The 23,833-nt window shown below is 43.5% G+C and overlaps 1 protein-coding gene across 9 annotated transcripts in view; it reads left to right on the top strand.

Moving 5' to 3' along the window:
- Positions 1–23,833, top strand: part of LOC122923850 (Fc receptor-like protein 5) — a 159,601-nt gene that overhangs the window by 131,778 nt on the left and 3,990 nt on the right. For 6 of the 9 annotated variants that reach the window (XM_044274700.1, XM_044274741.1, XM_044274751.1 and 3 more), the window contains 4 exons: positions 10,544–10,648; positions 13,869–13,896; positions 16,023–16,070; positions 20,111–20,187. In XM_044274700.1, coding sequence (XP_044130635.1) covers positions 10,544–10,648; positions 13,869–13,896; positions 16,023–16,070; positions 20,111–20,187 — 258 coding nt within the window. Of the gene's footprint in view, positions 1–10,543; positions 10,649–13,868; positions 13,897–14,158; positions 15,009–16,000; positions 16,071–20,110; positions 20,188–23,833 lie in introns of those variants that run through there. The other 3 variants (XR_006387337.1, XM_044274726.1, XM_044274733.1) reach the window with 3 other exon arrangements.

The following is a 23,833-nucleotide window of genomic DNA, read 5'->3' as shown; positions in this document are numbered from 1 at the left end:
GATTCCGGCTTCGTCTGACTACCCCGTTGGTTCCTGATCCTGGCTACGTCTGACTACCCTTCTGGTTCCTGACCTCTGTCTCCGCAAGACCCTGCTTCGGTTTAGCCATCCGTTTGGACTTTGCTTACGGCTTGCTCTTCAATAAAACCTTCTTCTTTTCCACTTATCTCTTGTTGTACGTCTGGTTCATGGTTCCTTGACATTAGGACCAAGCCATGAGTTCTGACGGTACAGGGCCACCCTCGCTACCTACGCTGGTTGCCAGACTTGATCAGCAGGATCACCTGTTGGGTCGGTTCGCTGTGGCGTTGCAAACCCTGCTTGAACGCACGGCTCATTTAGCTTCCGTTGCCGATGGGTCGGTTGTCGCTCCTGGGCCCGCTCCTACTGCCGCTCCGGTTGTTGCGCCAGAGTCTACCCCGACACCTGTTGCTGCGCCTGTGGTGTTTCGGGGTATGACCGGTTCTGCCCCCCTTCCACAGCGCTTTGGGGGAGAGCCAACTCAGTGCCGAGGTTTCCTTAACCAGGTGGGCATTTACTTCGAGTTGCTGCCACATGCCTTTCCTACTGAGAGATCAAAGGTGGGCTTCTTGATCTCGCTGCTCTCGGACAAGGCCTTGGCCTGGGCCAGCCCTTTATGGGAGAACAACAATCCGGTGGTTGCCGAGTTTTCCGGTTTTGTTGCTTCTCTTCGGAAGGTATTCGATGTGCCGGCTCGTGCTGCCTCTGCTGCGAAGCTCCTTATGTCCATCAGACAGGGTTCACGATCCGTAGCTGAATACGCCATTGAGTTTCGTACCCTGGCAGCAGAGGTGGGCTGGAATAATGAGGCTCTGGTCGCTGCTTTCTCTCATGGTCTCTCGGATGCCTTGAAGGATGAGGTTGCAGCTAAGGACCTACCAGTGGAGCTCGAGTCTCTTATTTCTTTCCTGATTTTGATTGACACCAGACTCAGGGAGAGACCTTCCTTTAAGGAGAGCCTGCGGAGGTCTCCTAACAGATTGGCGCCTACGTTTGCTGTCCCACCCAGTGCCTCCCTCTCCTCCCACGCCTCCTGGGGATGACTTGTCTGGGGGTGAACCCATGCAGCGGGGGTTTGCTCGCCTGTCCGAGGGGGAGAGGGCACTCCGGAGACGCGAGGGCCGATGCATGTACTGTGGTCTCGGTGGGCATTTTCGGTTGGCATGTCCGAACCGTCCGGGAGAACGCTCGCACCTGAGGTCCTGTCGGGGGCAGATCTTGGGTGGAGTCTCCTCGTCCCCGGTTTCCCGTGTTGACAAACCACTGATTACTGTTGTCCTCTCCTGGGTCGGGGGCTCGGTGACGACCCAGGCGTTGGTGGACTCTGGTGCTGGTGGTTTGTTCATTGATAGTGTGTTCGCTGCCGCCAATTCCATTCCTCTGCAGCCTCGAGGTTCCCCACTGGCTCTTGAGGCGATAGACGGCAGACCCCTTCTGCCGCCACACGTGACTCATGAGACCCTTCCAGTGGGGATGGTCATTGGTGCCGTTCACAGAGAGTCGGTCTGTCTCCAGGTGATTTCGTCTCCACACTACTCGGTGGTCTTGGGGTACCCCTGGCTCCAGAAGCATAATCCGACTTTCGATTGGAAATCGGCCGAGATCCTCTCGTGGTCACCGCAGTGTGGGGCTAGTTGCATCCATGGGCCTGTCAAGTTGCTGAGTACTTCCTCGGACTCTCTGTTGCCTCCTGAATACGAGGAGTACCGGGATGTATTCGATAAGGTGCGTGCGGTTGCCCTACCTCCGCACCGCCCATACGATTGTGCCATAGAGTTACAATCTGGTGCCGTTCCTCCTCGTGGCAAAGTCTATCCACTGTCGGTAGCGGAGAATGAGGCCATGGAGGAGTACGTGAGGGAGGCGCTTTCACGCGGACACATTCGCAAATCCTCGTCCCCGGCAGGGGCTGGATTTTTCTTTGTGAAAAAGAAGGGCGGTGAGTTGAGGCCTTGCATCGATTACAGGGGTCTCAATCGCATCACGATCAAGAACGCTTACCCGATACCCTTGATTTCCGAGCTGTTCGATCGCCTCAAAGGGGCCACGGTCTTTACCAAACTCGACCTGAGGGCGGCATATAACCTGGTAAGGATCAAGGCGGGCGATGAGTGGAAGACCGCGTTTAACACCAGGACCGGTCATTATGAATCCTTGGTTATGCCCTTTGGGTTGTGCAATGCGCCCGCAGTCTTCCAGGAATTCATCAACGATGTTTTCCGTGACCTGTTGCAGCAGTGTGTGGTGGTCTATTTGGATGACATCTTGGTATATTCTGAATCCATGGAGGCCCACATTCTGGATGTCAGACGAGTGTTGCAAAGGTTACGAGAGAACAAGCTGTTCGGTAAGCTTGAGAAATGTGAATTTCACCGATCCCAGGTAACCTTCTTAGGTTACATCATTTCCGCTGAGGGGTTCTCCATGGATCCTGAGAAGGTTTCGGCTGTCTTACAGTGGCCCCAGCCCAGTGGTCTTCGTGCCCTGCAGCGCTTTTTGGGCTTCGCCAATTATTATCGGAAGTTCATCAGGGACTTTTCCATGCTAGCCAAGCCTCTCACGGATCTGACCAGGAAGGGAAGTAATCCCCAGGTCTGGCCGCCCGAGGCCATCCGAGCTTTTGAGGCTCTAAAGTCCGCATTTGTGTCGGCTCCGATTCTGTCGCATCCCAACCCTGGGTTGCCGTTTGTCCTCGAGGTGGACGCGTCTGAGACGGGAGTAGGCGCCCTCCTGTCTCAGCGTAGAACACCGGAGGGTCCTCTGCTTCCTTGTGGGTTTTACTCCCGGAAACTGTCTTCCGCGGAGTGCAACTATCAGATTGGTGACAGGGAGTTATTGGCCATCGTGCAGGCCCTTAAAGAATGGAGGCACTTGCTCGAGGGCTCGGTGGTTCCGGTTCTCATCCTGACGGACCACAAGAATCTGACCTACCTCTCTGAGGCCAAGAGATTGACACCACGTCAGGCCAGATGGGCTCTGTTCTTGTCACGTTTTAATTACGTGGTCTCCTACCTACCCGGTTCCAAGAACATCAGAGCGGATGCCTTATCTCGGCAGTACTCCGAGCTGTCCGGGGAGGAGTCGATTCCGACTTCGGTCATACCTCCGAATCAGATCCTGGCCGCCATTCGCACCAGCCTGACCTCTCCCCTGGGTGAGCAGATTTTGGCGGCTCAATCTGGTGCTCCCTCTGGGAGACCCAACGGCAGGTGTTTTGTGCCTGAGAAGTTGCGCACTCGGTTGTTGCGAACCTACCATAACTCCAAGGCCGCGGGGCATCCTGGAAAGAATCAGCTGTCCTGGGCTGTTTCACGTCTGTTCTGGTGGCCTTCCCTACGTTCCGACATCGCCGCATATGTAGCGGCATGCTCCGTTTGTGCCCAGAGTAAGTCCCCTCGGCACCTTCCGTTGGGCCTTTTGCAACCCATAGCCACCGGGGAGCGTCCATGGTCACACCTGGGGATGGATTTCATTGTGGACCTCCCTGCATCCCGAGGCCATACGGTCATTCTCATGATAGTGGATCGGTTTTCCAAAATGTGCCACTGTGTTCCTCTCAAGAAGTTACCCTCTGCACAAGAGTTGGCCTCGATTTTTGCCAGGGAGGTCTTCCGGTTGCACGGTTTGCCCAAGGAGATTGTGTCGGATCGGGGGAGTCAGTTTGTGTCCAGGTTCTGGCGCGCCTTTTGCTCCCAGTTGGGGATTCATCTCTCTTTCTCCTCGGCCTACCACCCTCAGTCCAATGGGACCGCAGAACGATCCAATCAGGCCTTGGAGCAATTCCTTCGTTGCTATGTCTCCGATCACCAAGACAATTGGGTTGACCTCCTGCCTTGGGCTGAGTTTGCCAGGAACACGGCGGTGAACTCTTCCTCTGGGACGTCTCCCTTCATGGCCAATTATGGGTTCCAACCTGCCGTGTTACCGGAGGTATTCTCTCCCCAGGATATTCCGGCTGTGGAGGATCACCTTTCCGTCCTACGTGCTTCTTGGGTACAGATCCAGAGGTCCCTTGAGGTCTCTGCGCAGCGCCAGAAACTCCAGGCTGATCGCAGACGAGCGCCCGCTCCTTCCTACCAGGTCGGAGACCGCGTATGGTTGTCCACCCGCAACCTCAACCTTCGAGTGCCCACTCCCAAGCTGGCGCCTCGCTTTGTTGGTCCCTTCCGAGTGCTTCGCAGGGTAAACCCGGTAGCCTATGCCCTTGCGCTTCCTCCTGGCATGCGGATCTCCAACGTGTTTCATGTCTCCCTGTTGAAGCCACTGGTGTGTAATCGTTTCACTTCCTCGATTCCTCGGCCTCGTCCGGTCCAAGTGGGCAATCGTGAGGAGTATGAGGTGAGCAATATCCTGGACTCACGCCTGGTCCGCGGCCGGGTGCAGTTTTTGGTCCATTGGCGTGGTTATGGTCCAGAGGAGCGTTCCTGGGTTCCCTCCGCAGATGTCCATGCTCCTGTCTTGCTCCGAGCCTTCCACGCACGCTTCCCTCAGAAACCGTTCCTTACTCCGCGGAGGAGGGGCCCTTGAGGGGGAGGTACTGTCATGGTCTTACCTCCTTGCTGTTCCCTTCGTTTGACATGTGCTGGCGGCCATCTTGGTTTCTGGGTTTTCTTGTAGCCTCCCACCCTGCGGCTCCTCCTTCCCACTGGGAGGAGCTGGATGCCTAGCTCATATATATAGGAGGTCTGTGGCTTCAGTTCCTTGCTTGGTCCTCCTGTGTTCACATGCTTCAAGACTGCTGCTGCTTCTGGTTCCTGATCCTGGCCTCGTCTGACTACCCCGTTGGTTCCTGATTCCGGCTTCGTCTGACTACCCCGTTGGTTCCTGATCCTGGCTACGTCTGACTACCCTTCTGGTTCCTGACCTCTGTCTCCGCAAGACCCTGCTTCGGTTTAGCCATCCGTTTGGACTTTGCTTACGGCTTGCTCTTCAATAAAACCTTCTTCTTTTCCACTTATCTCTTGTTGTACGTCTGGTTCATGGTTCCTTGACACCCCATTACTCTCCTTCATGGTCAAATAGCCCTTACACAGCCTGGAGGTGTGTTTGGGGTCATTATCCTGTTGAAAAATAAATGATGGTCCAACTAAACGCAAAGCGGATGGAATAGCATGCCGCTGCAAGATGCTGTGGTAGCCATGCTGGTTCAGTATGCCTTGAATCTTGAATAAATCCCCAACAGTGTCACCAGCAAAGCACCCCCACACCATCACACCTCCTCCTCCATGCTTCACGGTGGGAACCAGGCATGTAGAGTCCATCCGTTCACCTTTTCTGCGTCGCACAAAGACACGGTGGTTGGAACCAAAGATCTCAAATTTGGACTCATCAGACCAAAGCACAGATTTCCACTGGTCTAATGTCCATTCCTTGTGTTCTTTAGCCCAAACAAGTCTCTTCTGCTTGTTGCCTGTCTTTAGCAGTGGTTTCCTAGCAGATATTCTACCATGAAGACCTGATTCATACAGTCTCCTCTTAACAGTTGTTCTAGAGATGTGTCTGCTGCTAGAACTCTGTGTGGCATTGACCTGGTCTCTAATCTGAGCTGCTGTTAACCTGCGATTTCTGAGGCTGGTGACTCGGATGAACTTATCCTCCGCAGCAGAGGTGACTCTTGGTCTTCCTTTCCTGGGGCGGTCCGCATGTGAGCTGTGTATCCACCTGACTTCTCCACAATGCAACTGATGGTCCCAACCCAACTTATAAGGCAAGAAATCCCACTTATTAAACCTGACAGGGCACACCTGTGAAGTGAAAACCATTTCAGGTGAATACCTCTTGAAGCTCATCAAGAGAATGCCAAGAGTGTGCAAAGCAGTAATCAAAGCAAAAGGTGGCTACTTTGAAGAACCTAGAATATGACATATTTTCAGTTGCTTCACACTTTTTTGTTATGTATATAATTCCACATGTGTTAATTCATAGTTTTGATGCCTTCAGTGTGAATCTACAATTTTCATAGTCATGAAAATAAAGAAAACTCTTTGAATGAAAAGGTGTGTCCAAACTTTTGGTCTGTACTGTACCTCTTACATCCAGGGTAATACAGCGCACATACCTCTTACATCCAGTGACGTCTTTTTGACGTAGATGTTTATTCTGTCCTCATCTTCTCCTTTTAGACCTTCAGATCAGACATCCAGTTTTCAGCCATTTTTCGTCTCTGCAGTTTGACAAAAAAAAATCTTAGTTTACTACTTTTCCATCATTCTCGCATCTTTTGGACAAATCATCATACCACAATACTGTGCCGCTGTGCTCCCCAATACTTTACTGCAGAAACAGATTAACCCCCTTATAATACTAGTACCACACAGAGCCCCCCCCATATAAAATACCCCTTCTTTGTGGCCTCAGCTCTACTATAACTATAGCTGTGTGGGTAAGTGCTTTGCCTCTGATACAGGCAAAGCACTGTGTAAGAAAAGTGGAAGAAACCCATGCAAAATCGGGGGAAACCATACAAACTTCATACACATGTCCTTGGTCAGATTCAAACCTAGGCCCCCAGTGATGCAAGGCACCAGCGCTAACCATTGAGCCACTGTGCTGCCCCTATAATCCAAACCTCTCACTCCCGTCTCCAATACCAGCTCTCTGGAATGCAAATAGGTTAATTCCCAACTCTAGTTCCTAAAAACACATAACAAATCTTTTTTGGGATGGCCTGTCACATCCCTTAATCTAACTTTTCTCAATTTCCTCCCCCTTCATTCTTCAGGACTTTAACCGTCAACCAACAGTATCCACAGAAGGATACTGTTGGCCCAGAAGGAGTGGAGCCAAGGATAGGAGTGGCAGTTGCTCTGGCTACAATACCCTCTTATAGTGGCAATACTCAGAACTATGCTCCCTAGGGCCTGGCAGTAACAGGAGGGCACGCTCTTTCCTGCCTCAGGGCACACCCTGATATTGGGTCCCTTGCCTGGTGGTAGTTGGGGTGCCTTTGGTGTTAACATTTTGTATGGGTGCAAGGCAGGGCTTGTAGGAGCAGTGGCTGGCGTATGGTGCTGGAGTTAGTAACCAGGCCAGTTGTAGTACAATAAACGTCTCTCATTACTAAAATGCAGAATAGAAGTTGTAGTACATCCACCGGTATCAAAACAGAGTTACAAATAATTCACAGTGCAAATCTTGCCAGATATCAATGCATGGATTTGAGCAAGGATGGGAATTGTAGTACACTTTCCCCCTGTCTCACTATAGTCTCTCTCAGCAGAATTTATGGTGGCCAATATTACTCTTGCAATGATGGTTGTAATTCCCAACTGAGGGGTACAGGGCTTAAGATGTGATGGCCAAGACCGTGTTTAACTGTTTTAACAATGTCCATCTACTGCAGTAAAGTCTCTATCAGCCTTAAACACAAAATATCTTACTGACTGACTCCAATGCTCAACCATGCAGACTTTGGAACTTCTAGTTTTCTCTCTCTATTCCCGAAGTACTGTAAAAAAAAGTAAGGTCCTTCAGCAGATAATCCTCAAAGATGGTGATTCTCTGAAACACTGGGCTAGTACTGTAACAGCTCTCACATCCTCAAGTAACTCACAACTCCCTAGACTGAGATATGGGCAGATCCAAACCTAACCTCCTACAGGGGTTGAATCAGGATTGTTAAATTTGACAAGGCATTAATAGATGAGATAACATTAAATAGCCTTAAACAACAAAAACAGTATGCAAGTGCCCTGGTCTGAGGTACCACCACACCCTACGGATTCAAAAGTACTACAGATATCAGCTGGTGACTGGCTAATGCAGCCTTATAACTACTCCCCTACTGTGTTAAGATGGCTGGACCATTGTACAAAGCACTTTTTACCTGTTGTGTCACCCGTATTTTCTCATAGACTGTAAGCTCTTGTGAGCAGGGTCCTCTTTCCTCATGTTTTAATTGTTGAATTGTTTGTTACAATGCAATGTAAGATTTTGTTTGTACATGAAGCCTCTGATTGTAAAGCACTGTGGAATATGTTGGCGCTATATATATAAAGATTATTTTTAATAATTACGGCTAGTGAAATATCTTTCCATTCTCTTTAATAAGAAAAGGATTTATTCATTTATTTATTGGAGAGTCACTGTCTTTTCACACAATTTAATTTAATTTAAAAGAGAATGGTGCAACTAGCAAATTTCTAAATCACTGCATTTAAAAAATATACCTGCACCCACCTAAAATAAGCTGTAAAATCATGGCCTCTAGGGGTCTCACTTCCACCTAAGTTGCAGTCTACTGCCTTATTTCAGGCACGAACCATCCCTAGTAACAGAGACTCAGAAGACGGCTGAGAGGTACTGGGGAATGGGGATATGTCAAAGCTAGCTCAGATTATGAGCCTGATAAAACAACTGCTTCTACATTGCTTCTGATCATCACCGGAGCCTTTTGCCTTTCTGAAACAAACAAAGCTGAAAACAGTGATAAGTAAGGGAAAGGACTAGTGTTGAGCAAGCACCAAAGTGCTCATGTGCTCAGGTGCTCGAGTAGAACACCTAGCCAAGTGGTTAAGTGCTTTGCCTCTAATGCAAAAGGTTATGAGTTTAAATCCTGGCAGAAACTTTTCTGAAATACAGGCTAAATTGGATTTAAATACACTGCACTGACTCTATATATGGACATAGCTATATATGGAGTCAAAGCATGGACTCACACTGAGGGATTCCCTCACTGTACAGCGATCTTCTGCATAGAAATAGAGGCTAAATTAGATTTAAATACACTGACTCGAGCACACGTGGTGTTCGGCCTCATGCTCGCTCAACACTAGAATGCACGTCACAGCAATACAGTGCTGGCAGAAGGGAGACATCCCCTGCTTCTGAGTGAAATGCATTTAGCTGTGCAGCTGAAATAGGGAATAATAAGGCTATGTTCCGTTACAGTTCGGTCCACATATATTTGGACAGAGGCAACATTTTTCTATTTTTTGTTCTGTACATTACCACAATGGATTTTGAATAAAACAATTCAGATGCAGTTGAAGTTCAGACTTTCAGCTTTAATTCAGTGGGGTGAACAAAATGATTGCATAAAAATTTGAGGTTCAAAAGTAATTAGACAAATTAAATAATTGTAAATAAAATGTTAATTACTAATACTTGGTTGAAAACCCCTTGTTGACAATGACTGCCTGAAGTCTTGAACTCATGGACATCACCAGACACTGTTTTTCCTCCTTTTTAATGCTCTGCCAGGCCTTTACTGCAGCGGTTTTTAATTGCTGTTTGTTTGTGGACCTTTCTGTCTGAAGTTTAGTCTTTAACAAGTGAAATGTGTGCTCTATTGGGTTCAGATCAGGTGGCTGACTTGGCTATTTAAGAATATTCCACTTCTTTGCTTTAATAAACTCCTGGGTTGCTTTGGCTTTATGTTTTGGGTCATTGTCCATCTATATTATGAAACACTGACCAATCAGTTTGGCCACATTTGGCTGGATTTGAGCTTACAGTATGTCTCTGAAAACCCCAGAATTCATCCTGCTGCTTCTGTCCTGTGTCACATCATCAATAAACATTAGGGACTAGTGCCACTGGCAGCCATGCATGTCCAAGTCATCACACTGCCCTGCCGTGTTTTACAGATGATGTGGTTTGCTTTGGATCATGAGCTGTACCATAAGATGTTTTTTAGCAAAGTCCAATCTAGCCTTCTTATTCTTGAGGCTTATGAGTGGCTTGCACCGTGCAGTGAACGCTTTGTATTTACTTTCATGCAGTCTTCTCTTTATGGTAGATTTGGATATTGATACGCCTATATACTGGAGAGCGTTGTTCACTTGGTTGGCTGTTAAGAAGGGGTTTTTCTTCACCATGGTAATTATTCTGCGATCATCCACCATTGTTGTCTTCTGTGGGCATCCAGGTCTTTTTGCATTGTTAAGGTCACCAGTGCTTTCTTTCTTTCTCAGGATGTACCAAACTGTAGATTTTGCCACTACTAATAGTGTAGCTATTTCTTGGATGGTATTTTTTTCTGTTTTCGCAGATGAAGGATGGCTTGTTTCACCTGCATGGAGATCTCCTTTGACCACATGTTTACTTCTCAGCAAAGTCTTCAAAATGCAAGCACCACACCTCACATCAACTCCAGGCCTTTTATGTGCTTAATTTAGATTGACATAATGAGGGATTGCCCACATCTGCCCATGAAATAGCCTTTGAGCCAATTGTCCGATTACTTTTGGTCCCTTTAAAAACAGGATGCTACATGTAAAGGAGCTGAAACTCCTAAATCCTGAAAGTCTGGACTTTATGTCCATGTCCATTATATACCTGTAACTTGAATATGTTTTAGTAAACAGGTAATAAAAACAAAATTTGTGTCAGTGTCCAAATATATATGGACCTAATTGTATGATTGTACAAAGAAACACAGCAATTATGCAAACTTATATTGAAAACTCAGGTATGCTTTAAGGTCCACTCAATAATAGGGCTTATGCCTAAAACTAGTGCATTTTTCTAACCTAGTTTTTATGCTTTTTAAATTATAATTTAGCTTTATTATTTATTTCAGAAGCCTCCATAATGTCCCCTCCAGTGATAGCTGGTATTATCGGAACAATCTCTCTTCTTCTTTGTTTTACTCTGGCACTTTGGTTCTACATGAAGAGTAAAAGATGTAAGTATGTTCAGGATATAAATTTTTCTTTGTTTCTTTTATCACTCAACATAACAAAAGTATAACAGTAATCTATGACCACATAAGATATATACAGAACAAGAGTCTATTCTCTACTAATAAAAAACACGTGATGACACAAGTCTTTAGCACAGGTAATGTTAATTGGCCATATGTGACAATTAGAGTTGAGCGGACACCTGGATGTTCGGGTTCGACGGGTTTGGCCGAACTTCACAAAAAAGTTTGAGTTCGGGATCCGAACTTGATCCCGAACCCCAATGGGGACTCGAACTTTGGAGCACTAAAATGGCTCTAAAAAAGTCATGGAAAGGGCTAGAGGGCTCAAATGGCATCAAAATGTGGTTAAGAACATGGCAAGTGCTCTGCAAACAAATGTGGATAGGGATATGACTTAAAATAATATAAAATACACAAAAATAATAATCTTGATCTAGGAAGACAAGGTCCATATGGAGTAGGAGGTTGAGGAGACTCCAAAAATTGTCTTTTCTTGTATCCGTTCATTTATAAGTCATTAAAAAAAAAAAAAATACAAATAATTGGTATTGCCGTGTCCGTAACGACATGAGCTATAAAAGTATCATGTTACTAATCCCGCGCGGTAAACGCTGTAAAAAATTTAGGTAAAAAACAATGACGAAATTGCTGTTTTTGTCACCTCACTTACACAAAAAATATAATAGATTTTTAACTCAAAAGGAATTTTATGCTGAAAAAATAGTAAAAAAATAAATAGACTATATAAATTTGGTATCGCTATAACCGTATCAACCCACAGAATAAAATTATCATATCATATTACACACAAGAGGAACCCCATAAAAAATAAAAAACACTGACAGAATTGCCATTTTTGCCCACTTCACCTCCACTAAAAATGGTATAAAAACTGATCAAAAAGACATATGTACCCAAAAACAATGCCAATAAAAACTACAGCCTGTCACGCAAAAAACATGCCTCCACACAGCTACATTGGTGAAAATATAAAAGGTTATGGACTTGTATATGGTGATGCAAATATAATTTATTTTTAACACAAAAGGGGTTTTATCCTGAAAAAGTGGTAAAACATAAAAAAACTATATAGGTTTGGTATCGCCATAACCGTATCAACACAGAATAAAATAATGATATCATATTTACCGAGAGAGGAACCCCCAAAAAAAAAAAAAAAACACTGACACAATTGCCATTTTACCCAATTCACCTTCACAAAAAAAATTATAAAAAGTGATCAAAAAGACGTGTGTATCCCAAAATCCCCCACACAGCTACACTGGTGAAAAAGTTAAAAAGCTATGGACTTAAGTATATGACAATGCAAAATATCATTTATTTTTAACACAAAACTGATTTTATGCTGAAAAAGTTGTAAAACATAAAAAAAAATATATAAATTTGGTATCCCCCTAACCATATCAACGCACACAATAAAATTATGATATCATATTTACCGCAAGGGGAACCCCATAAAAACTAAAAATCACTGACAGAATTGCCACTTTACCTTCACAATTTTTTTATAAAAAGTGAACAAAAAGACATATATACCCCAAAATGATACCAACAAAAACTACAGCTCGTCCCGCAATAAAACAAGCCCCCACACAGCTACATTGGTGAAGAAATAAAAATGTTATGGCCCCTAAAAATAATTTCTGAAAATTACAAGTTGGAAAATCCTGATGCCCTTCCTTCCCTTCTGTGTTACAGGAAAATTGATTAAAGTAGAAAATCTGCACCCAAAAATTTTATTTTAAATTCCCCCTCCATTTTGCTTTAATTCTTGTGGAACACCTAAGACAGTTTGTAAAATCAGTTTTAAATAATAAATAATAACTTGAGGAGTGTAGTTTCTAAAATGGGGTAATATAGGGGTGGTTTCTACTATGTAAGCTCCACAAAGTGACTTCAGAACTGTCCTGGTCCTTAAAAAAGAGGGTTTCGGCAATTTTCTTCTAAACGTCTAAGCCTTCTAACTTCCTGAAAAAATAAAATGACATTTACAAAATGATGCAAACATAAAGTAGACATATGGGGAATGTTACATGATAACTATTTTCTGAAGTATTATTATTTGTCTTAAAAGTGGAGAAAGTCACATTTTGAAAATAGCGAATATTTACGAATTTTATGCAAATTTAGGATTTTTTATGCATAAAGGTAAAACGTATCAACTCAAATTTACCACTAACATGAAGTATGATGTGTCACGAGAAAACAATCTCAGAATGGTTTGAATAAGTATAAGCGTTCTAGAGTTAATACCAGATAAACTGACACATAACAGATTTGAAAAATGGGGCTCCGGCATTTGGTCCAAACTGGCTGTCGCTTGAATGGGTTAAAGGGAATGTCTCATCAGAATATGACCTATTGTTTAAATCATGTTTTTATTTAAAATTTTATTCACATTTATTTTAAACATTAAAATGTTTCCATGTCAATATCTATATTTTTTTTTAAAACATGCAATCATGCAGTTTTCGCACTGGGCACTAAGCCTAATAATAGGCGCCACTTCTTGGTCTGTACAGATCACATTACATCACTTTTTCCTTATTTTGTAATGTTGTGACTTTGTGGTAAAAAAATCATAAATTTCCCAATCATTCTGCTTTCAATACCCCATAATGACAAAGTAAAACAGAATGTTAGAAATCTTTGCTAATTTATTAAAGAGGGAAAACTAAAATCTTGTATTTACATAAGTATTCAGATACTTTACACAGTACTTAGTTTAAGCACCTTTGGCAGTGATTGCAGCCTCCAGTCTTCTTGGGCATGATGCCACAACGTTTAGACCTGGATGTTGGGTTTTTCTCAAATTCTTCTCTGCAGATCCTCTCAAGCTCTGTCTGGTTGGATGAGGACTGTCGTTGGAAAGCCATTTGCAGGTCTTTCCAGAGATGTTTGATAAGTCAGGGCTCTGGATGGACCACTCAAGAGCATTAACAGAGTTGTCCCTAAACCACACCTCTGTATGCTTAGGGCCATTGGTTTGTTGAAAGGATGAAACTTTGGCCCAGTCTGAGGTCTAAATGTACAGCCTGTGACTGTTGTATTCATGGAGGGTCCTGAACAGAGACAATATGTCTATATAACCCTGGAAAATAACAATTTAATACAATTTGTCATATATTTATGCCCTTGGAAAATAAAAATGTTAATAACAATGTTTATTGTATTATAGATAACAGACTTAATCGTTTTCGTTTCAGGTATGTAAAAATACCATTAACAGCAATTGCTCAGCTAAAGAGCTCTAGTGATAGATCCCTGTATTTGTGAATTGTCATAGTAAGTCTAAGCACAATGTGTTGGTATTGTCTCAAAGAATCATTGAGCTTTCAACAAACTTTGCATTAATCCATAGAACAGTGTGTACATTAGGAATAACACTATTTCTGACCATTATATGACTTGTATCTGGCATTTTTCGCAGTTTTCCTCTTTCCTGCTTACTGAATATCTAGTTCTCAGTTCTTTCAGACATGGTGGGTGGCTGACATCCTATGCACACAGAGAAAGTAGAGGAGACTCTCCTTCCTAGCTGTCTCACAGTCACTCAGAAGCAGCCCCAGGATCATTGAGGACATTACAAAGAAGTACTGACATGTATGGTTATAAATAAAGCACTTGTGCATACCTATAAACTTCATATGTGGCTATTGCAGTCTCTATTTGTCTGTACATGTCTCAGAGTTCCTGTTCACTTCCTCCCTCTATGGACTTGCATTGACATGTGTAATATGATCCTCCTGCAGAGATGACCCATCCTGAACAGGGATTTTACGAAATTTTTCAAAGTGAAAAGCAATTAGAAAGGAGGTGGGCTGGTAAACAGCTGGAGAACTAGACATTTCTCACTGAAAAGACATATAACAAAATTTATTGTGCTCACTTGTACTATTGATTTATGCAAAGTTGTGTGAAAAGTTAGTGACCATTATAACTAGTATTTCCTGACCAAGCTTCTTCAGAACCCTGGTATTTCCTGGAAACTGGTTACTGGTTCCCCTGAATCGCAGCAGCAATAAAACAGGAAATTAAGTTGAGGTTCAAAACATTTTTGAAGGATTTTTCCATGGTAATAAGGTTGGGAATTACAGTCAGCTCTTCTGACATAACTGTTGCAGTAAAAACAGTTTACCCACTTTAAGGCGACCACCAAATATTTTAATTTAAAAAGTACTTACAGAAGGTTGGTCCTCTCTGAGAACATGGTCGGTATGTATAGTATAAGATGGAACAGAAAATCTGTCACAGATATTTTTGTCTTTTCCATTTAAAAAAATCATGAAATGTCCTTTGTTAAAACTCTGTGTGAGCCATTTCTTGCATATAACCCCTGAAAATGTGAAAATAAATTGACAACTGGAGATTACCATTCCACTTATCAAGTATTATATTGTCAAGGGAAACAGTAATGCCCAGTTGATAATTGCTTGATACATTTGCAGGAGTCATAACAGAAGAAGGATCCAGAATTATTATATGAGTTATTGTTTACAGGGAATATAAATATTAAATAAAATAGACAACAGTTGTTAAAGGGGTTATCCTATGATTAATGTAAAAAATGAAAATCAGACATCAAATAGTACATGACAAGTCTCTTTCTAACAAGGCTAGAACCAGATCGGTACCTCACATGGATCCAAAGATCTCCCCATTCATTGCTCTGCTAGATTTATATCAAGCTGACAGCTTAAGAGGAGTGTCCTTTCTCAGGGGGCGTGTCTTTCTTCTTCAGCTTTCTCCCTATCACAGCTCAGGAGGCAGTAGAAGGATGAAACTGAGCATGTGCAGCCTTCTCAGTGAGCAGGACAAAAAAAATTGAAAAAACAAACAGCAGGTGGCGCTGTACAGATAACTTTTATTGAGTAACTCATTAGCTATACTAAATATTTAATTACATGCAATTATTTAGATCCGGGAGCTGGTTTGAAAAATGTAGAATATTTTTCATGGGACAACCGCCACATTACTGGAGCCTAATCCTCTTAGTCCCAATCACTTAAAAAGACTGTATATGAAGAAATGACAAATAATAAGACATCTGGCAGTCTAATGTCTGAAAAAAATGAGTGTAAAACTTTGTTTGTTAATATTTTTTTCTATTTCCATACTGTTGTGTGGTTGCCAAGTATGTTCTTGTCCATATGACACAGGAATGTGTACCTATAAATTAACTTTTTAGAGTGTAGAATTTTTATATGGCTTTGAGCATTCTTCTGAATTGCCTGAGCAGCTGTACAGAACCTTTTTACTAAATAAATTTGACTTTTTCTGACATATTACTTTGTGTATCCTGAATCTAAGGAAATTCAGTGTTTTTCTGCAGTTGGTACTGGAAGGAAAATCGTTCTCCAAAAAGGCCTCATGCTCCACAGTAAGTCCATCAATACATAATATATTCTTTTTCACATTTAATTTTATTTATACTTTATACGATAAAAACCTCTACATGACAAAAAAAGTAACAAAAATGTCCCTAAACTGAGAAAATCACACAACTCAAAGACCTTATTAACCCACTAGGCAAAGCTAGAAAAAGGAGATTTGTAATAAAGATACCAGAAAAGGGTATGTTGCAATTTTTTCGTTAAATTGAAGAAATGGGAAGTTGCATTGTTTGAACAGGAATGTTTGTCTTCTGCAGTAAAAAAACAAAAACAACAACAGACATCCACAGCCATACAACCATCAGTTTTGTATCAAACTTAAAGGGGGTCACAGAGCTGTCAACTGCTTGGGACCCCCCTTCTATAACCCAGAGCAGAGAGATGCTAAGTAAAGAGGTTGTCCACCTTTTAAGTGATAGTTATTCTCAGGATAGGGGTTGTTCGCTTTTTACTATTGATGACCTATCCTCAGGGATAGGTCATTAATATCAGATCGGCAAAGGTCCAACTCCTGGCACCCTTGTTTGAAAATAAGGCAGCTCTTGTACGATTGCTGCCTTCTCTGATCTGTTTACCTGCTCGCTGCAGCAAATGCAGTGGTGAGCAGTGTAATTACAAGTATGGCCTCCCTATTCACTTCTATGGGACGGTTCCGTCCTATGCATTTGAACAGACAGAACCATCCCATAGAAGTGAATGGGGACGTCATACTTGTAATTACACTGCTCACCACTGAACCTGGCAAAACACCCAGAGTCACCCTAATCACCGGTGACCCGGTGTGCCCCTAACAATCCCTAGGTTTATTCAGTCAAGTGTCTCTGACTGTGGGAAATGGAGGGGGGCAGTCACAGGTCAATATACAAAGGTCGCTGAAAATAAGGATGACCCAACCCTTGGTTCATGAGATGGTACGTTCCATTCTCGCTGATTAGCATAACTGGGTCCTAGAAGGATTATAATACAATACTGCTTGTATTGCATCTCAGAGTGGACACGTCTCTTGCATGTACCCAGCAACAGCAAGTATGGGGAAAGGAACCCCATATCTGGGAACTAGAAAAGCTGTGTTTCAACAAAAATTTAAAGATGAGCAAATTGATGTTGTAAAAATCTAATTCTTTACTAATTAGACAAAAACTCCAGTTTTCATCAAGTCTTAAGCTTTTAGAGATTTGTCACACATGACGTTTGCCATTTTGCTTATTTGCGGTCCCCATTGCACGGGCATCATCCGTGCGGCTGCCGCATATGGATGCAGATCCATCCACACACCAAAAAAATAGAACATGTTCTACTTTTTTGCAGTGCGGAGGCACGGAGAGAAACCCGTGCTTCTGTGGGGTTCCGTGCCTCTGTTCCGCACCTCACCTTCCAGATTGTGGACCCATTCAGGTGAATAGGTCCACATCCGTGATGCTGTGAGCACATGGCCGGTGCCCGCATATTGTAGACCCGCTGTTTGCGGGTCAGTGTGTCATTTTTGTAACTGATTCAGGCTACCTCAGGTAAGATGGAAGTGGCAGCCATTTTAGATTGCTTGGGCTAGTGTACAGAATTTAACACTATATTACTCACTTTATATTATATTTGAATCAGCCCAATCTTCATCACATAATTCCCTATCACAGTCAGGTTACCTCAGAGAGTCTTCCAAGTATGATGTTGCAGCATTTAAAGCTATACAACTTAATTTTTTATTGATGTAAATCAGCGCAGTCTTCATCACATAATTCACAATCACAACAAATCTTTTACAATATGAATCCTGGCACTGATACTGCGTCACCTGACATACTGGTCTGTAATTGACTGCTACCGTAAAATAAAATTCAGTTGATCACAGACTAATGTTCCTGGTGTATTGTTCTATGTCACAGTTATAGGGGTGCTAGACTCCGTACATTAGACCATGAAAAAAAAGATTTCAAAGTTAATTTAAAAAAATTCTGTTGATCACAGACTAGTGTCGCTGATGGATTGCTCTATGCTATAGCTGTATTGTACCGGACTCTGAACAATTGACCTTTTTCTTCAAACTATTTTTAAAAATCAATTTAATTTACTCTGTTGATCATAGACTATTGTGTGTATGGTGTATTGTTCAGTGTCACATTTATATTGTGACGGTACACGGTGTACTTTTAGTAGATAAACTATGTGACTTTTTCATTGCCAGAAAGGCAGTGGACAAAGTAATAGAAGAGGAAACACCTGGGCAACGTCATCTACCAGTGAGAATGTTGGCAGCAGTTGTTCTTTACCTCTTGTATTCAACAACATATTATTGTGGAGGAAACGGGTGACATTGTGGACTGGATGGCTTCCTCACTACCTCAGTCACAGCAGGATGATGTTGATGTTACTTGTGCACTGGTAGACCTTGAAAGGGGTTGGATACAGTGCTAGGAGACCCCAGAGTGATATACATGATTTTTAAGGGCAATTGGGGCAATTTGTTTGGACTCAATTGAATCTGATGGTCAAATCGATAGAAATGGAATTCACTCGTCTCTGCTAATGGTGATATAGTCTTTCTGCATCAAGAGTGCCTTTTACTAATAAATCCCTGAAGTTCTTCATACTGTGGCTGAGAGTTGTGTGTCATGGTGACTAGTGTTGAGCAAACCGAGCTTTGGATCCTAGATCCAAAGTCCATTCGTTCAAAACTTCGCATTAATGCTGCCGGAGACGGGTCTCCGTACACTATTAAAATGCACAGGCTCCAGCGTGGGAAATTTGTTATTCCCGAAGTCTCGCAGACTTCGGTGAATAACTTCGGGATGACATTTTTCAACTTTAAAACCATTTTAAAATGTAGAGCCGAAGTCGGCTTAGGTACTGAGGTACCAGCCGGTACTGAAGCCGACTTCAGATCCATGTTTTAAAATGGTTTTAAAGTTTAAAAATTGATGGCCGAAGTTATTAACCAAAGTCCCGCAAGACTTCGGGAATATCTCCCTTCGCCAGAGCACATACATATTAATGTTGTACGGAGACCTGTGATGTTTTGAACTCATTGAATTCGGATCTAGGATCCGAAGCTCGATTGACTCAACACTAATTGTGACCTATATTATGACTATTTTCCTCCTGATGAACCTAGAGATTACTAGGGGAAATGCATAGAGATACAAGCGGTATTGTATTATAGTCTTTCTAGGTCTGTGTTATGTTAACTAGCCCGGCTGGTATGTGCTAGCCTCATCATTTAGTAACATAATTTAGTACATATTTACTGTTGAAGACCCATCTCATGGACTGAGATAGGATATCTTTATTTTCAGTGACCTTTCACTGCACCTCCCCAAAATCAGACACCTGATAGATAATGACACCTGATGGAGATTTTAAGGGGCACATAGAGGAAGGTCAGTGAGCAGGGTCTCCCTTATTGAGCTAGTCACTCTGTCATAGGGTGACTCAACGTGACTTGCTATAGACTATACAAAGGCCCTCCTATGTGTAATCCTTTAGGTGGGATGAACTGTTTTCCTCCACTTTTAGTATGCTAATATGGGCTCTGTGACATAAGCATTCTTTATTTCCATTGTTCTGCTCCATAATAGATGGAGAACAACAAAAATAACGGAAGTGCCAGATTTGGCACATAACTGACAGACACTATAATGGTTTCCATTTAGGAGAACACTTTTATGGTGCAGGTCTTTTCCCTTTTTTTGATAAAATTTGCGACAAAGCATCCAACACATGTCAACATGCCCTAACAGTTATGTTTTAGTATTAACAGTCAGGGTATATTTAGGAATGCAAAAAACCTGGGCATAATGTCCGAAAGACCTAAAGAATAGCTGTAACATGAACGGAGCCACAATGCTAAATCTGTAAGTGGGCACCCACCTACCATGTGATAGATTACAATACTGTTATCATCTTATTCAGCAGACAGGCCTTTGGGCCTCTTGAGGCATCAGGGCCTGGGCGCATCTGCCACCTCTACATTATCCATATCCAATACAATGTAGTTAAAAAGCATATCAGCTCATTTCTCTGTTTTATATTTTAGACCTTTGTGTCCATTGAAAGAAACTGAAGAGACAAATCAAATTCTGGATATTTCTGGAAAAGATCACTACAAAATAGGTATCTGGATATCTTTACTATAGCTGTAATATTATTGTCCATAATCAAATACAATGGGGGTCATTTATTATCTTTTTTAGGCTACTTTCACACTCGCGTTTGGTGCGGATCCGTCATGGATCTGCAGAAACGCATCCGTTCAGATAATACAACCGTCATGCATCCGTTCAGAACGGATCTGTTTGTATTATCTTTAACATAGCCAAAACATATCCGTCTTGAACACCACTGAAAGTCAATGGGGGACGGATTCGTTTCTATTGTGCCAGATTGTATCAGTGAAAACGGATTTACATTGTGTGTCAGGACAGGATCCGTTTGGCTCAGTTTTGTCAGACGGACACCAAAACGCTGCAAGCAGTGATTTTGGTGTCCGACTCCAGAGCGGAATGGAGACAGAACAGAGGCAAACTGATGCGTTCTGAGCGGATCCTTTTCCATTCAGAATGCATTAAGGGCAAAACTGATCCGTTTTGGACCGCTTGTGAGATCCCTGAACAGATCTCACAAATGGAAACCAAAACGCCAGTGTGAAATTAGTCTTACACCACTTTTTGGCGTATTTATGTCGCAGATTTTGTTGCAAATGTGTTTTGCAGGAAAATCTGCAACTTTTTCCCACTCATGCCACTTTTGCAAAGTGGCAAAAAAAGGGGGCGTGGCATTAGCAGAGGGCAGGCTGGCAGGCCCCTATCAATTATCATTTTCCACACCCATTTTTGGTGTGGAAAATTATCTTTATCAACGGCAGCAATGGAGCTGGCATAGATTAAAGCATGTCCCACGATCAGCGGCAGCAAGTGCCAAAGTTATGTAAAGGCTGCTCCTCAACATAACTTTGGCGCATCCACCGGCAGTACACAGGGCAGCGTATCAATAGCCAGGCTTAATAAATGTCCCCCAATATCTTTAATTTTCTGAAATTTGAAAATACTATTACAGCCACAATGTCCTTATTATGGACACAAGTTCCTACATCCTGATCCATGCTCATAAAATGCATTTTTGTCTGTGTAACATTCATACTTACCAACATTTGAGTTGGTTAAATCGGGGAAATATAAACACTCCATCGCAGTCACATGACGTTTTCCGCTCTGCTGGTTCCCTGTCCCAATAATGCTACGTCTACATCTGAGGCATGGAAAGGCTTGTGAGGGATCTGCCCTGTCGACACAACATCATCAATGATCTTGCACCTGAGGGCAGTGTTCTGGACATTCTCCTGGACCCTGCCCTGTAAATGTGATGTCAGCAATGATGCTGTGTGTTAGGGACGGGTTTTTGTCCAGCAGGGCTTCAAGCAGCCTTTGATGTGCGATGTTCAAGCTGGAAGGAGAGGCAGAGACCTGATGCTACAGACGCTCCTGTGAGTCTTGTGCTGGGATGCTAAAACAAGGCGCAGATCACACATCACAATTACCCTCATGCACTCAGAACTTCATCATCTGACTTCTATAATGCAGTGAGGTTCAATGCTGGTGTTTTTGTTTTTGTGTTTTTTTTTAAGGTGAAACTCCCCCCACCCCCACCCCCACCCCTTTCCAATTCTTGAACAACCCTTTTAAGCTGAAGTGTCAGTAGCCTGAGAGAGCAAGTGTAAATGAGTTTTAGTGCTGAGATCTGGTCACTAGATGGCGCTGCACTACTAATTCATTGTACACTGCCCTCTGCATAGGGATGCCAGACCCTCTCTGAAATCAGGAGGGAGCTTGGACATAAAGGCTGGTGCAGCCATTGTAGCTCAGTTGAGCACATGGCCCAGTAGGAAGGTGCAGGGCTGTCATCAGAAAGTTATTGGTGATATTGCAATCAGGGCCCCAAACAGCTGTTTTAGAGGATCAGGCTGCACACAGGGCAGGTATAAAGTGATGTTGCGATTGTGGAGGGTGGAGGAATATCAGCTATCTTGGTCTTAGAGTATTCCTTTTGGTAGTTGGGAAAAGGCTTGCTGCTTGAAGGGGTTGTCACGCAACATATTCTACATATTTTTTAAACCAGCACCTGGATCAGTGGTGTATCTTTGTTTTGTGCTGCCCTAGGCGAGACTAAACTCGGGCACCCCCCTAATATAAATTTGACCCACCTCTTCCTGTCAAGGCCAAACCCCTTTCTCTCTAAACCCCACCCCTTCCTATGTGCCATCCACAGATCCCGCTCCCCTAAACAGTGCCATCCACAGATCCCCCTCCCCTAAACAGTGCCATCCACAGATCCCCCTCCCCTAAACAGTGCCATCCACAGATCCCCCCTCCCCTAAACAATGACATCCACAGATCCCCCACCCCTAAACAGTGACATCCACAGATCCCCCTCCCCTAAACAATGACATCCACAGATCCCCCTTCCCTAAACAGTGACATCCACAGATCCCCCTCCCCTAAACAGTAACATCCACAGATCCCCCTCCCCGACGCTCACAGGAGTACATTTACAAACTAATCAGTAACTTTAACTTTAATCATTGCTGATCTCTTTACTGGATACCTTACTCTGTCTTAGCTCCGGTAACAGCAGGCAGTGCGGGCGGGCGGCGCTCGCTCACTGACGTCACGCGCCTGTGCCGCCTGGTGGGAGGAGCAGACGCGTGACGTCAGTGAGTGAGTGCCGCCCGCACTGCCTGCTGTTACCGGAGCTAAGACAGAGTAAGGTATACAAGTAAAGAGATCAGCAATGATTAAAGTTAAAGTTGCTGATTAGTTTATAAATTTTCTCCTGTGAGAGGCGTGGCCCTGTATATTCTAACCCCCAGGCAAGCGTCCCTGTCACCATGGGAACGCCTGGGGGTTAGAATATACCATCGGATTTGAGTTTTCACGATCTCACTGAGATCGTGAAACCTCAGATCCAATGGTATATTCTAACCCCCAGGCAAGCGTTCCCGTCACCATGGGAATGCCTGGGGATTAGAATATACCATCAGATCTTCTGAGTATAGCGGCATATAAGACGGGTGGGATAAGGGGCAAACAAGGCATTTTGCCGCCCCATTGGCAAGTGCCGCCCTAGGCAAATGCCTTGTTTGCCTCGTGATAGATACGCCACTGACCTGGATCTGAATATTTTTGTCATTTCATGTAATTAAAAATGTATTATAGCCAATGAGCTATTCAATAAAGTGCATATGTATAGTGCCAGCTACTGTTCGTTCTTTTCCTTATTTTTTGTCTATCTCACTGAGCTGGTCAAACGTGCTCAGTTTAAATCTTCAACTGCCACCAGCCATATGTTCTGTTAGAAGCTGTGGCAGTTACAGGGAGAGATCAGCAATGATTAAAGTTAAAGTTGCTGATTAGTTTATAAATTTTCTCCTGTGAGAGGCGTGGCCCTGTATATTCTAACCCCCAGGCAAGCGTCCCTGTCACCATGGGAACGCCTGGGGGTTAGAATATACCATCGGATTTGAGTTTTCACGATCTCACTGAGATCGTGAAACCTCAGATCCAATGGTATATTCTAACCCCCAGGCAAGCGTTCCCGTCACCATGGGAATGCCTGGGGATTAGAATATACCATCAGATCTTCTGAGTATAGCGGCATATAAGACGGGTGGGATAAGGGGCAAACAAGGCATTTTGCCGCCCCATTGGCAAGTGCCGCCCTAGGCAAATGCCTTGTTTGCCTCGTGATAGATACGCCACTGACC

The sequence above is a fragment of the Bufo gargarizans genome, chromosome 1, assembly GCF_014858855.1.
Source record: "Bufo gargarizans isolate SCDJY-AF-19 chromosome 1, ASM1485885v1, whole genome shotgun sequence".
Taxonomy (NCBI): Eukaryota; Metazoa; Chordata; class Amphibia; order Anura; family Bufonidae; genus Bufo; species Bufo gargarizans.
Note: the sequence above shows the minus strand (reverse complement) of the source record. Positions and strands in the feature narration are given on the sequence as shown.